Genomic DNA, 13,818 nt, shown 5'->3' with positions numbered 1-13,818 from the left:
AAATAGTGTAACATGAAAAGTATAGTTTTGAGAAAAACGTATTGGAAGTTTTTATAAACCATTACAAACCATACAAATACAATTTTTTTTTTGGGGAATAAACTAGTGAGCCAAAGAGATATTTAAGAAAACTAAAGATTTTTCTAATAGATTAAAGGAGTGTCTATCTAATGGTGCAATTATCGAATAATAGTGTATGTGGCATTTACACTGTTTTTTTATTCGAGCGACGATATATCTATACCAAGTTCCAGAACTCTACCATAAATACTTTCAGAGATATGCACTATGAAAAATTCGATTTGTATGGGAGGTTCCACACCACCTTTAGATAACGGTTTTGTTTTAGCCTNAGATATATCCATACCAAGTTCCAGAACTCTACCATAAATACTTTCAGAGATATGCACTATNCTATACCAAGTTCCAGAACTCTACCATAAATACTTTCAGAGATATGCACTATGAAAAATTCGATTTGTATGGGAGGTTCCACACCACCTTTAGATAACGGTTTTGTTTTAGCCTAAAACCATTCTTGGAAGATTTGTGTCCGAAATTTGAAAAAAATCGACATAGCCGGTATGGACATTCTGACTCCTCAAAGGAATGAACTAATGATTGCAAAAAATGAAATCAAACGTCGTAGTTGACCAAAAAAGACCTCCAGAACATTTACCAAAAGACGCCCCTGAACTACAGAAATCAGTTTGATTGAAAATTCGTTTTAATCTATTTATTTTATACTTCACTTTTGGGTGTTTCAAAACTTCATCTGAAAACAATGTGTGTTGCTGGAAAAATTTCGCGGCCCACGGGTCCCAAAGTAAATTCCATTTGCTGTTAAATGGACAAAGACAATATGTATTAAATAACAGATCGAAATGTATAATTTCAGTGTCTGAATTATATCAGAATCATCGTATCCGATATAGAAAACTACATTGTGAAATAATCAGATGATCATGAGGACACTAAAAAAATTTAAAATATGTTCACTAAAATTGTATTAATATTAAAATGATTTGGCAAGTTTTTTTCGAAGTTAATGTAAAATTTAAACGTTTTTAAGATAAGATATTAATTATTATTAAAAGGTAAATATTAACACAACTATTTTATTTAAAATCCTAAATTAAGGATATAAAATCTCCCACACCAAAAAACTTACAATTGGGTAACGCCGCTTCGAATTTTTCACAATTGAGCAATTGTCAAAAATCTGCTTTTTAAGGCGTGTGTGAATCGGTAACAAAGGGAAAGCTGTTGAATAATATTTTTACTATGGTGAGACAGTTTTGCCAATCTGCTGTGTGAAATTAAATCTTTTTTGGCAGCATTAAATTTTTGATAACCGCAGATTTATGCGGAATAAAATATTACAAATTGAAGTGAAATTAATATTCTAAGAAAACATCTTCCACAGTTGATGGCAATTCATCAATTTAAGCTTTTATTTAACGAAAAATTACACACATCGACAATCCTTGCGATTGTCAAAATTTTCTATGCATTTGGCAAAAATTTCACTAGCCTCTTGAGCTACTGAAATTTTATTCACCTCATAGTTGTCAAAAATTTACTCGCCGCGAACTTTGTTACCGATTCACACACGCTCTTATCAAAAAGTTGTTTATTGAAACTACCTTCTTTTTTGTATCATGGATTTAACAAACTTGGTACGCGTTCCAGCAATTCCTGTATAGCAATTGTTTGAACAAACAGTTGCAATGCCGATCGTTAGACAATAGATGTACCATTATGTGGTTTAAATTTCATAGTACTGGCTTTTAGTTTGACAGTTTTATTAGCGTTGGAAGTGGCTGCTCAAAAAATAATGTTGAACAAATTCATTGAAAATGCGACATTCTCGAGATCAAGAATCAAATTAAAATTAAATATACCAAAAACTTCTAATTTTCCTTCAAAAATCAATGAATGGATTATTTCTGCTTAAACTAACGGAGTAAGCTAATCGCTCAAAAAAATAATTTCGCACCAGCTTAAGGATAAGGCTCTTTACCTGAATTAGAAAAAAAAATCGGTTTATCGGAAGAAGATCGCACGAGAGATTGGAAAACAATTATCCACAGTTTAGCGAATGCAAGCTATGGCAAGACTTAAACCTTATCGAGTTATAATATACAAAACTCTGTTAGATTAAATAAATTTTATAACAAAAACCGCACCCGTTTACTTTATCCCAATGTTCGCACCAAATGTGATATTTTNGCAGTTCCGTCCATATCAAGATATTTTTCGAACATATTTTGAAAGATTTCTGCAATCTAGCGGACAGCTGCCAGTTTTTCTTTTTATCACATCTCGATGTAGCGGACAAAAGTGGCACGTTCCAGAAACCGCTACTTGGGATTTGCCGATTTTGACGATTCTCAAGTAAAGGTAAACAACGGCTCAGAAACCTTAGATGGACCGAAATTTTCGAATACTTTCACAAAAATCGCTGTTTTTTAACATTTTCGCTATTAATTCTTTTTTATAAATCATATATTTTGCAATTTAACACAATAAACCACGTTACCTGTCGAAAAATTGAATATTGAGAAAATTTACTATTTTACGGTTTATTTTATCCTCCCATTCTGCCTGTTGTTAGTGTTTAGTGTTGGACAATTTTTGCTCTTAAAATTTAGAAAATTATGTCGAGCAAAAATAAAACTATTCAAAAACGCGAATATGTGGAAGATTTCAGACCTTATGTGGTAGATGTGGTATATGCTCAAAAACGTGGCAGATCAACCACAATGTGGTAGAAGTCCGATCACTGGTGCTTGCAATAGAAAAGAGGTTATGAAGAGTCAAAGTGTCGTGGCAGGCTATGTGCTCTCATTAGAAGATAGTTAAAAACAAACTTCTTTAAAAGGTTATGATGCGTGCACAAAAGTAAAAATTCATATTTTTTATTAGCACATCGTCTGCAATTGGAAAATTTAGCCAAATACGTGTGTGCTCTGTTGTACAATATACTATTGATCTATGATCCTCGTGCACCACTTGCGATTGTCAAAATTTTCTATGCATTTGGCAAAAATTTCACTAGCCTCTTGAGCTACTGAAATTTTATTCACCTCATAGTTGTTAAAAATTTACTCGCCGCGAACTTTGTTACCGATTCACACACGCTCTTAATCAAAAAGTTGTTTATTGAAACTACCTTCTTTTTTGTATCATCGATTTAACAAACTTGACCTTGTCATAAAAGTTATATTTTGAAATTTTTCGAAATCGTACTAAAAATACACCCACTTTGCGTTGATTTAAAAGGTTCCACCACGTTGGATGTTGCATTCTAGCAGCTAAAGGAACGTATACTAAAAATCACAAAAAACAGACATGTCCTCACCATTTAAAATAAATAATTTATTTCACAAAAAAATTCGAAGCCTGTGAGAATTGCGCATATATGTATGTATACCGCTTGAAGTAATAACACCAATGGAAAAAATTTGTGTCAGTATTTTTATCGTATTTTTACAGATAATCAAAATTATACTTAAATCATTGGTTCTGTTGATCATCCAAGATAACGTCATGATCGCTTTCTAAATGTTTTTCCAAGTTCTCTTTATTTTCAAATATTCGGCTACAAATAACACATCGGTGCTCTTTTGGGGGTGACGTAGTTTCAAATTTTGATATTAACGTTGACACAGCTTCCTTAGTTTCGTTTTGTTCCTGCTCATCTAACAATTGAGATGCTCGAGACCGGCATGATGGCAGTTCAATATTGTGTGTTCTCATATGCATTTTTAGTGTATAACGTTCGGTGAAAGATTTTGAGCAATGTGTGCACTGGTGTCGAGGTCTATCCTCCTTATGAATAAGCATATGATGATTGTAAGTTTTTCGCGACCTAAATGATTGGTTACATATGCTGCATATTAATGGGTTTTCTTCGGCTTCATGTCGCATCCGGTGATTGTAAAGCATATTGTCTAAAGAAAAACGTTCGCCACATTTTTCACACTGATACTCCTTTTTATCCCAATGTTTACGCATATGTCGCAAAGTATTAACTGGTCGAGTGAAACGCCTGTCACAGTAACGGCACTCGTTTTCAGTTTTACCTTCGTGCACATTCATGTGCAGCTCCAAATATTCTTCGTCCCTTCGCACTATGCCACAAATATTACAAATAAATTGTTTTACATTATGAGCCGAGGTTATATGTCTATTAAGTTCGGACTTAGTCTTGAATATCAATCCGCAAATAACACATTCCTGACTTTTTTCGCCCAAATTGTTATCCACAGCCCAATTGTCATCATCATCATCATCACCATCATCAAACCCCTTTTCACTTTGAAAACTGTCTTCATCCTGAACATTGCTCTCAACATTTTCGTCATTACCGCCGATTTCGATAAACTCTTCTTTTGCATCTAACTCTGGATTAAAAGCGTCTTCTATCTGGCCATCTTCAACTATCATAGCTTCTGCCATTGACTCATCATAGTCAGCTTGCTCCAATTTAAGCTCCCCAGATAAAACTGACCGAAGGCGTTCGGTTAAACGCTTTTGAAAAGAAAGTAAGTTAACCATTAAATTGTCATATTCGGCTAATTCATCACAACATTCTGAACAAATACTGGCAATTCCTTGGAACACCAAGTTTGTTTTGACACAGTTAGCCAAATGCTGCAATACGACCTGAATTGGTTTTCCTGATGCCGGAACCTTGCATGACTCAATATTTTGGAATGTTTGGTTTAGAAGTTTGCTTGATTTGCCGCATAGGAAGCAATATTCGCTGGTCAACTCTCGAATAGTACCCGCAGACTCAGAAAGATCAAGTTGTGATGTCGATTTACCTGAAAAGGTAAAATATGTTTATTTAAATAATATTTCGATAATTATAGGGTCCAACTAATTCAAATTTTGTATGTAACAGAATAATCACAGAATAATTTTGAAAGAGGGTATCGTACTGACCTATTTCGCAGATTTAGCGTTTAAGCAAAAAATCATAAAAGAAAATGGGGATTTCTTTATTCTTCTAAACATTTGGAATATAATTTTCTGTTTACTTATTCCTTAGAACGTTCCGGATAACCGCAACGCATTCTTTTTATCCCGTCATAGAGGCTGCATTTCTTTATTCATTCTGAACGTTTGGAATAAACTTTTTTGTTTACTTATTCTTTAGAACGTTCCTGGTGATATATTTATTAAAGTATATTTCAAATTCTGTTTATTCCGGCTGTGAAATGAGATTATCCGGAATGTATAAAGAAACGCAGCCAGAATATTCTGCTGAAGATGTGTATGTTTGCATATGTACAAATTAGGGATGTGCCGGATAGAGACTTTGCCGTATTCGGATATCCGGTTTGTTGGTTTTTGTTAATATTTCTATTATTAGAATGTTTAACTTTTTAGGTGTGCTCGTCCCTAAGTTATTTGTTTATTGTTATTTTTATGGCCTTATAACAATTATATTCAACAATTTTAATGAGCTTGAGGCCGTTTAAAGTGAAAACTTATTGTGGAAAACGGACTCAAGATCAACTGGCTGAGTCAGTGGTGATCGTCGGTTCGAATCTTACTGAAAGAAGTCTGATGAGGAAATGTGGTGATTTCCGAAATAGCTATCACTTCTACCATTTTTTCAAATTATTGTTGCTTTTCCACAATAAGTTTTCACTTTAAACGGCCTCAAGCTCATAAAAATTTTTGAATATAATAATTATTATTATTATTAAAAAAAACAACTTCTCCGTCTGCAACTCTGACTTATCGATTATTCTTGTAAATAGAGGAGAAACTTTAAAGATAAAATATAAACCACAATGAACGCCGCTAAATGTGATTAAAATCGAACTATTTTTTTTTCAAATAAATACTAAAATCAAATAAATACTAAATAATTGCTGTCGCGATGGGAAATTTACATTATTCGTATTAAAAATACTAATTTTACACGCCACCATTAATATTTTACACATATAATAATTTATTTATTGTATTTTGTTTTATTCTTTTGTCTAAAATTTTTTCTAACATTCCTTCTAACATTCCCTCTTCTTTGCTTTTTTTATTATCAAAATCATCGTTATAATTATTTTCTTACTCTCGTTTGAGAGTGTAATTTTGCCATTTGACAGTTCTAAAGGTTTTAGCCAGAAAATCGCTTAACCTTAAACTTAGCTCAAGACTTGGAATTAATGTGCTAGTTGGCGCGCGTGTTGACATATTTAAAAGACCCGTAGTTATGGACGGAAAAGCTTCATATTTGGAATGTATACTACCTACGCGCATTCATCAACTCTTATGCAGAATATGGTCAGATGAACGAATACCCGATGAGTGCAATTTAAGTGTGCTCTGCCCAATCCACAAGAAAGACGACCCCGCCATTCACGCCAATTACCGTGGAATCAGCCTTCTAAGCATAGGTTACAAGGTCTTATCGAGCGTATTGTGTGAATGACTGAAACCCACCGTCAATGAACTGATTGGGCCTTATCAGTGTGGCTTGACGACTGGAAAATTCACCATAGACCAGGTATTCAAAATACGCAAAATCTCGGGAAAGACCCGCGAGAAAAGGATCGACACTCACCATCTATTTGTCGACTTTAAAGCCGCTTTCGACAGCACTAAAAGGAGTGCTCAGTGAAAAATGGAGATACACACATCTGTCTTCGTATGGAAGAGAAGCTGGCTTTAGATATGCTACAGATATGTTTGAGTTAAAAATTCTAAAATAATAAATTGCTAATCATTTTAAAAATTTTAAAATCGGCTATTGAATTTTCAGGGGCTTATTTCATAAAGTGTCAGTGATAACTTTGTAACGACAGGTATTTTCTATGTTGTCAGTGACAATTCGACAGTTTAGTGGTTGTTTTGTTTCATAAAAACCAATTGTCACCACTTCTTAAATCAGTTTACAAAACTCTCCTGTGAAAGCTTTCCGACGGAGTTATTTGGTTTTGTCGTTATAGTCGCGTCATTTTTGTCAGAGGTACAATTGCCAGCCGTATGGGCTTATCAGTGTGGCTTTAGACCTGGAAAATCCACCATAGACCAGGTATTCACAATACGCCAAATCTTGGAAAAGACCCGCGAGAAAAGGATCGACACTCACAACCTATTTGTCGACTTTAAAGCCGCCTTTGACAGCACTAAAAGGAGTTGCCTATACGCCGCTATGTCTGAATTTGGCATCCCCTCAAAACTCATACGGCTGTGTAAAATGTCGTTGAACAATACCACCAGCTCCGTCAGAATTGGGAAAGACCTCTCCGAGCCGTTCGCCACAAAACGGGGTTTCAGACAGGGCGACTCCCTTTCATGTGACTTCTTTAATCTGATGTTGGAGAAGATAATAAGAGCTGCAGAACTGAACCGCTCAGGAACAATTTACTACAAGAGCGTGCAATTGCTGGCTTATGCCGATGACATCGACATCATCGGTAACAAAAACCGCGAAGTCTGTTCTGCCTTTTCCAAGTTGGATAGGGAAGCAAAGCGCATGGGTCTGGTGGTAAACGAGGACAAGACGAAGTATCTCCTGTCATCAAACAAACAGTCAGCACATTCGCGCCTTGGCACCCACGTCACTGTTGACAGTTACAATTTCGAGAAAGTAGAGAATTTCGTTTACTTGGGAACCAGCATTAACACCGATAATAATGTCAGCATTGAAATCCAACGTAGAATCACTCTTGCCAACAAGTGCTACTTTGGACTGAGTAGGCAATTCAGGAGTAAAGTCCTCTCTCGACGTACGAAACCCACGCTCTATAAGTCACTCATCATGCCCGTGCTGGTATATGGCGCAGAAGCATGGACAATGACAACATCCGATGAGGCGGCTCTTGGGGTGTTTGAGAGAAAGATTTTGCGGAAGATTTACGGTCCTTTACGCGTTGGCGACGGCGAGTACCGCAGACGATGGAACGATGAGCTGTATGAGCTTTACAACGATATGGACATAGTGCAGCGAATTAAAATACAGCGGCTCCGCTGGCTTGGTCATGTCGTTCGAATGGACACCGACGCTCCAGCTCTGAAAGTATTCAACTCGGAACCCGCTGGTGGTAGCAGAGGAAGAGGGAGGCCCCCACTGCGATGGAAAGATCAGGTGGAGAAGGACTTGGCTTCACTTGGTGTTTCCAATTGGCGTCAGTTGGCACAGAGGAGAAATGACTGGCGTGCTTTGCTGAACTCGGCCAAAATCGCTTAGGCGGTTACAGCGCCAAAAAAGAAGAAGAAGAAGACAATTGCCAGCACAATTGTCGACAATTTCCCATATTACTGTCGTTTTACAAAAACTTTCACAATTGCCTACAAGCGTATAGGAAACAGAAAAAATTTCGCCAACAATTCTGGCAGTGAAAGTTTATAGTAAAATCGACAATTGCATGTATGCAATAGGCCCCAGGTAGCTTTAAAATAAAATGTTAATACTTCATCATAAAGTTTCAGTTTATATAAGTCAACATCTTCAACAAAGGGGCATAACCACCCTGGAGAAAAATAATCCCCTTCAAGTTTATTCAAGTGCTACTGAGGATACGTCAATGTATTTGTCCCATATACCCTGCAGCGGAAAAACCTAGTACAGAACTAGTGAGTCGGGAGTCGAATACCGGTACCTCGCAAAACTACCACCCATGCTTTCTACTGTCGCATTTAACATAGAGTTGTCCTAGGAGGTGACAATTTACTCCCGCTGTGTAACTTGTTGCCTGTAAAAGTACCAGTTTTTTTTTCGTTGTGCACTTTACAGATACGTTTTAATAAAAAAAAAAAAAAAAACGAAAATAAAAATTCTAAATTATATGTACTGCATGCATAGTGAGATTTGAACTTGGACACTTTCGGCCGCAACTAATTGTAGCTAGCATCTTTGCGCACTTAGCTGTGGGCACAACATGTACATAAGTGTGCTTTCAAATGTTCGCTTTGAATCAAGCCAGGCGACGATTTGTTCAAATTAAGATTTGTCTTTCCTATTTATTTTGAAATTTTATTATTTCGCTGAACTGATTCTTGATGATAATTTTAACAAAATTGTCATTTAAACTCGATATATCTCAGTCGTTTGTGTATCGATCGATTTGAAATTTTCATACAATAAACCATGATAAAAATATAGTAAGGTAGAACCGCTGAGAGTCACTTTTAAAATTCTTGACGTTTCCAAACAATTTAATTTTTAAATTTACTCACAAACTCACACACACATTTTCATTTTCAATCTCAAGCAACAACAATTTCGAACAATTTCAATTTTTTATTTTCACTTTTATATGATTTTAAAATGTTGGCAAACTTAAAAAATAAAAAATAATCATGGCCGACAAATTGAGAGAACGGTTCTACCTTGCTATGTTTTTATCATGCAATAAACTACAAACTATTCCAAAGAATTTAAGTTCAACACAACTTTTTAATACTCAGTACAAATAAAACTACAGGTTTATAACTTTTTTATGAATTAAGAGGGTGTTTGTTTTCAAATGCAAAAGTTGTGTTATAAAGTTTGAAATAAATTTTTAGTTTTAAAACAGTATTGTAAATGACTATCTAAGGAAATTTTTGCGAAAGTTTTAGATTTAAACATCAAGTGGTTGCAAAGTTATAACATTATTATTATGACTCGCACGGCTAGCAGATTAGCGCGCTGCGCTCTAAAAGGCTTTATCACTCGGAATAGTAAAAAAATATTCGTTCAGAATTTTCACCATGAAAATGGAAAAATTTTGGAAAACGCATTGTACCATCGTATAGCCCGTACAAAAATCTATAGAAATCAAAGTTTTCGAATTATTTTTCCCATTTTCTATCTGCTTGCCAGCTAGTCGAAAAGTACTTGTTTTGCACCGCTCAGGGCGCGGGGATATTTGACGTGAATTGCCCCATATAAACATATTTGAAAAGAAACCAAAAAAATTTAAAAAGTAGTAGTTACGTAAAAAGAGATATCTATATATGTATTACTTTATTTTGGCACTTTTCAGTCCGATATTTGCCTGGTGGTCAGACGAGGGTAACAGAACATGGAAAAGTATTCAAAATTTATTATTTGTATTTAAATGATAAATAACAAATTCCTTTATGTAATAAGGGAGCACTAAATATCATATTAAAACGACCAATAACCTTTAGAAGGTGTAATATGTAACCAATAGCTCGATTTCTTACTACCTGGAGCATAATAAGCTATTGGAACTAGTAATGTAACTATTACGAAAGCGACAATTGTAACCGACCCCGCTGCAGGGTATTTACAGATACAAATACATAGAAAACCTGCGCATGCGCCAAACGTACATTTGGCTCAAAACCAGTGTTGCCACAAAAAAAATACCAAACTCCTCAAAAACAAATGAAAAATCCTCAAAATCCGAACAAGTTACTCAAAGTTTTCTTGTTGCAGATTACATACTATTCATTGGTACTTAGAATAAAAATTAATTACTTTCTCCAATTCAATTGGTACATTTGTTCTTGCGGTTCAAACAAAGTATCACCATTATTTTTTATGCCTTGCTTTGTATATAATATTGCTGCAACTATATCAGTGCTCAATTTAGTCCTCAAGTCAGTCTTACACATGCAGGGAAATTTGGACGTGGGTCCGTGATGCATCCTGCGGGTACGAAGCGAGCTGCATCAGCGGTGACAGCCCTGCGGAACTTTCGTTCGCCAGGGTGTTTTCAGTAAATTCCGCGAAGCCTATCCAATCAGTTTTGGAGAAATTCATATAGGTTCGATGCTCCGCGGAAGCAAAGTCGGTTGGTTTATCGATCGAGATGACTATGGGCAGATGGTCTGATGCCAAGGTCAGCATAGATCGCCGTGATATGCTGTTTATCAGACCAGCGCTGACTATTGTTATGTCTGGCGAGCTGCAGCAGCTGCCCATAATCCTGGTAGGTGCGTCGTCGTCCATTATGCAGAATGTAGAATCGTCTTATCTGCTCAGCGAAATCGGTTCCCCTACGATCGTTTGACAGGCTTGAGTGCCAAAGATCGTGGTGCGCATTAAAGTCACCTACTACCATTCGGTTTTCACCTCTGAGGAGCGCACCTACGTCAGGGTGATATCCTGCCGGGCAGCAGGTGACAGGGGGTATATAAACGTTGAATATTTCGAGCTCAACAACGCCTGACCGGATAGCAATGCCCTGACATTCCAGGGTGGTATCCCTGCGGTCGATGTCTGCTTCGATAAGACGATACTGCACGGTGTGGTGCGTGATGAACCATTATCTCGCTCGCGATCTCGACGGTGCACGTTGTACCCTGCACAATTCAACAATGTTGAATTGCTTTGTAACTTCGTCTCTTGGACCACAGCTATCAGTGTACCATGCCTTCCCATAAAGACGGTTATCTCCTCGATCTTGCTCTGAAGCCCGTTGCAGCTAAATTGAAGTAGCTTCATGTGGTTCGGGAGACGTGTGGTAATGCGGGATATGAGAGATGTGTGTTTGGCGTGTCGCCATTGGCTGTGTGCGCTGCTGAGGTGGTTGCTGCCCTGTGGTGGTGGNTTGTAACTTCGTCTCTTGGACCACAGCTATCAGTGTACCATGCCTTCCCATAAAGACGGTTATCTCCTCGATCTTGCTCTGAAGCCCGTTGCAGCTAAATTGAAGTAGCTTCATGTGGTTCGGGAGACGTGTGGTAATGCGGGATATGAGAGATGTGTGTTTGGCGTGTCGCCATTGGCTGTGTGCGCTGCTGAGGTGGTTGCTGCCCTGTGGTGGTGGTGGGTGGCGTCGCGGTTAAGGTTTGCGACCGTGCTGCGCAACACGAGCCCTCGAAGTTCCTCATCCAGTCACGCGTGGTGCGCAGACCTGAACATGCACTAAAGTGGCACCAGCCAAGGCAGGTGTTGCACTTGACTGATGTCACATTACGGAATATCCTGGTCTGACATACCGTGCAGATTGAAGGAAAAACTAAGAGTTGTTGGCGGCGGCGTGTGGGTTGTTGTGCTGTGGTGTTTGAGTGGCACTGCTCAGGTGGACTGGGGTTAGCCGTGGAGGCTGCTCTGTTTGAGCAGCAGGGGGCCACAAAAGACATGGTCCACTGCCGATGTGTCCGTAGTGCAGAGCAGACTCTAAGGTGACTCCACCCCTCGCAAGCATTGCTCTTGCCTGAGGTGGAGCTGTGGTGTATTCGTCTCTGGCATACATAGCAGGTATAGGTTTCTGGCCCTGGGTTTGACTCGATGCCAGCCCTGAGTAGACGAATACGTAGCGAATGAAGCCCTATGGACGAACACCTTCTGAGATACTTCGCCGACCTAAACTGGTTTAGATCGCCGAAACAACACCCCCTTGATCGGGTAAAACCCGAGTCATTCCGGTACGTAGAACCGCCTGTCGTGTTTTGAAGGTGTTTTTATTTAATGAATTGTGATTAATTGGTTAATATTCAAGTCGTAAAGCAATTTATAACTAATCGAGTTAAGTGTAAAGTGAAGGGGAATACAAAAATGTATTGGTGAAGTGGCTGATTTAAGGAGAATAGGAGTGATAAATGTACTCTAATTTCCGAATTTAAAAAAAATGGCATATTTCAAACCCAATTTGTAAATAAATTAGTGACCAANATAAAAAAAATGGCATATTTCAAACCCAATTTGTAAATAAATTAGTGACCAAAATTTACAAAACTAAGTGTTAAAATAATGCGTAGACCCTTGAATACAAGTGTGTGGAATTTTTTTTTGGATTGGGCCACCCCTTTGGACGGAATAGCCCGATATAGTTGTGAGCGCTACTAAACCCCACCCAAAGGGGCTGAACACCTTTTGCAGAGAACATATCACATTAATACAGTTGTTTTATTGCACTGCTGGCAGTTGTACTTAAACCTAACTATATAAAATTATACGCCAAATTAAAGGTATTTTTATGGTCTTTCCGATAAACATACATATTTGTTAATATAGTTAATTACTTATTTTTTTACGAAAAACATAGGCATAGATCAAGATAACCAACCGTTCAGCTATAGAAAAAATAAAAATGCAGATTGCGAGTACTTTTTACGCTGATTTTAACTATATAAATATTACTAGCAGACCCGGCGAACTTCGTCCCGCCCAAAATTTTTTATATATTTTATTGAAACTTTTTGGTCCAACATTTTCACCAACAATTCACGTTTAAGGTTTGGTGGTCATTTGCCGCTTTAAATAACCTAAGGAAAGTGTTATATCCGTTCCTGAAATTCTCCAGTTGTGCGGCATTTCATTTTCACTCCCTGGCGGCAACAATGACCCGGTTCTATAGTGAATGTCCTAAAAGCTTTACAGTATAGTAGGTGGCAATTTCAAAATGTGTGCGAATCATTGTTCTACAGAAATGCAATATACATATATTTGTTTTAGACGAAATACCTTAAAAGTTTGAACGCATAATAATATTGGAAAATCACATCCATTGGGCCAATTGCAACGCAGGAGCGTTCGATATACTCAATGGTGCAACAGGTCGATTTAATCTGACCTTCACGGCCCCTTTTCTCACTTGGCTATTTTTAGTAATAGCTCGACTTCAGCACCACCTCGCAGCACGTTTTTGCAATAGTATTGCATACATATTTAAAACATTTGCCAAATCGGATCATAAATAAGATTTTTAGTAATAACTCAACTACAGCGCCAACTGTCGGATTAAATTGTGAAACTAAACCATCCAGAGACCCACTCAAATACACAAAAAGTTTCGTTAAAATCCGTACAACCATTTAGGAGGAGATCACTCACAAACACACCTACAGAAGAATAAAAAAATTCATTCAAAGATAGCTAAAGGTCGGTACGTTTGT

At 37.4% G+C, this 13,818-nt stretch overlaps 1 protein-coding gene across 1 annotated transcript in view; it reads right to left on the bottom strand.

The window, feature by feature from the left end:
• Positions 1 to 3,462: 3,462 nt before the first annotated feature.
• The window catches only part of Sry-delta (Serendipity delta), a 15,062-nt gene continuing 4,706 nt past the window's right edge, over positions 3,463 to 13,818 (bottom strand). The window contains exon 2 of the mRNA XM_017619826.1: positions 3,463 to 4,832. Within this exon, the coding sequence (XP_017475315.1) occupies positions 3,520 to 4,832 (1,313 nt within the window). The 3' untranslated portion in view covers positions 3,463 to 3,519. The remainder of the gene's footprint in view (positions 4,833 to 13,818) is intronic.

Source organism: Rhagoletis zephyria, unplaced genomic scaffold, assembly GCF_001687245.7.
Source record: "Rhagoletis zephyria isolate East Lansing unplaced genomic scaffold, Rhagoletis_zephyria_1.1 Rzeph_scaffold_01967, whole genome shotgun sequence".
NCBI classification, from domain to species: domain Eukaryota; kingdom Metazoa; phylum Arthropoda; class Insecta; order Diptera; family Tephritidae; genus Rhagoletis; species Rhagoletis zephyria.
This window is presented reverse-complemented; position numbering and strand designations above follow the sequence as displayed.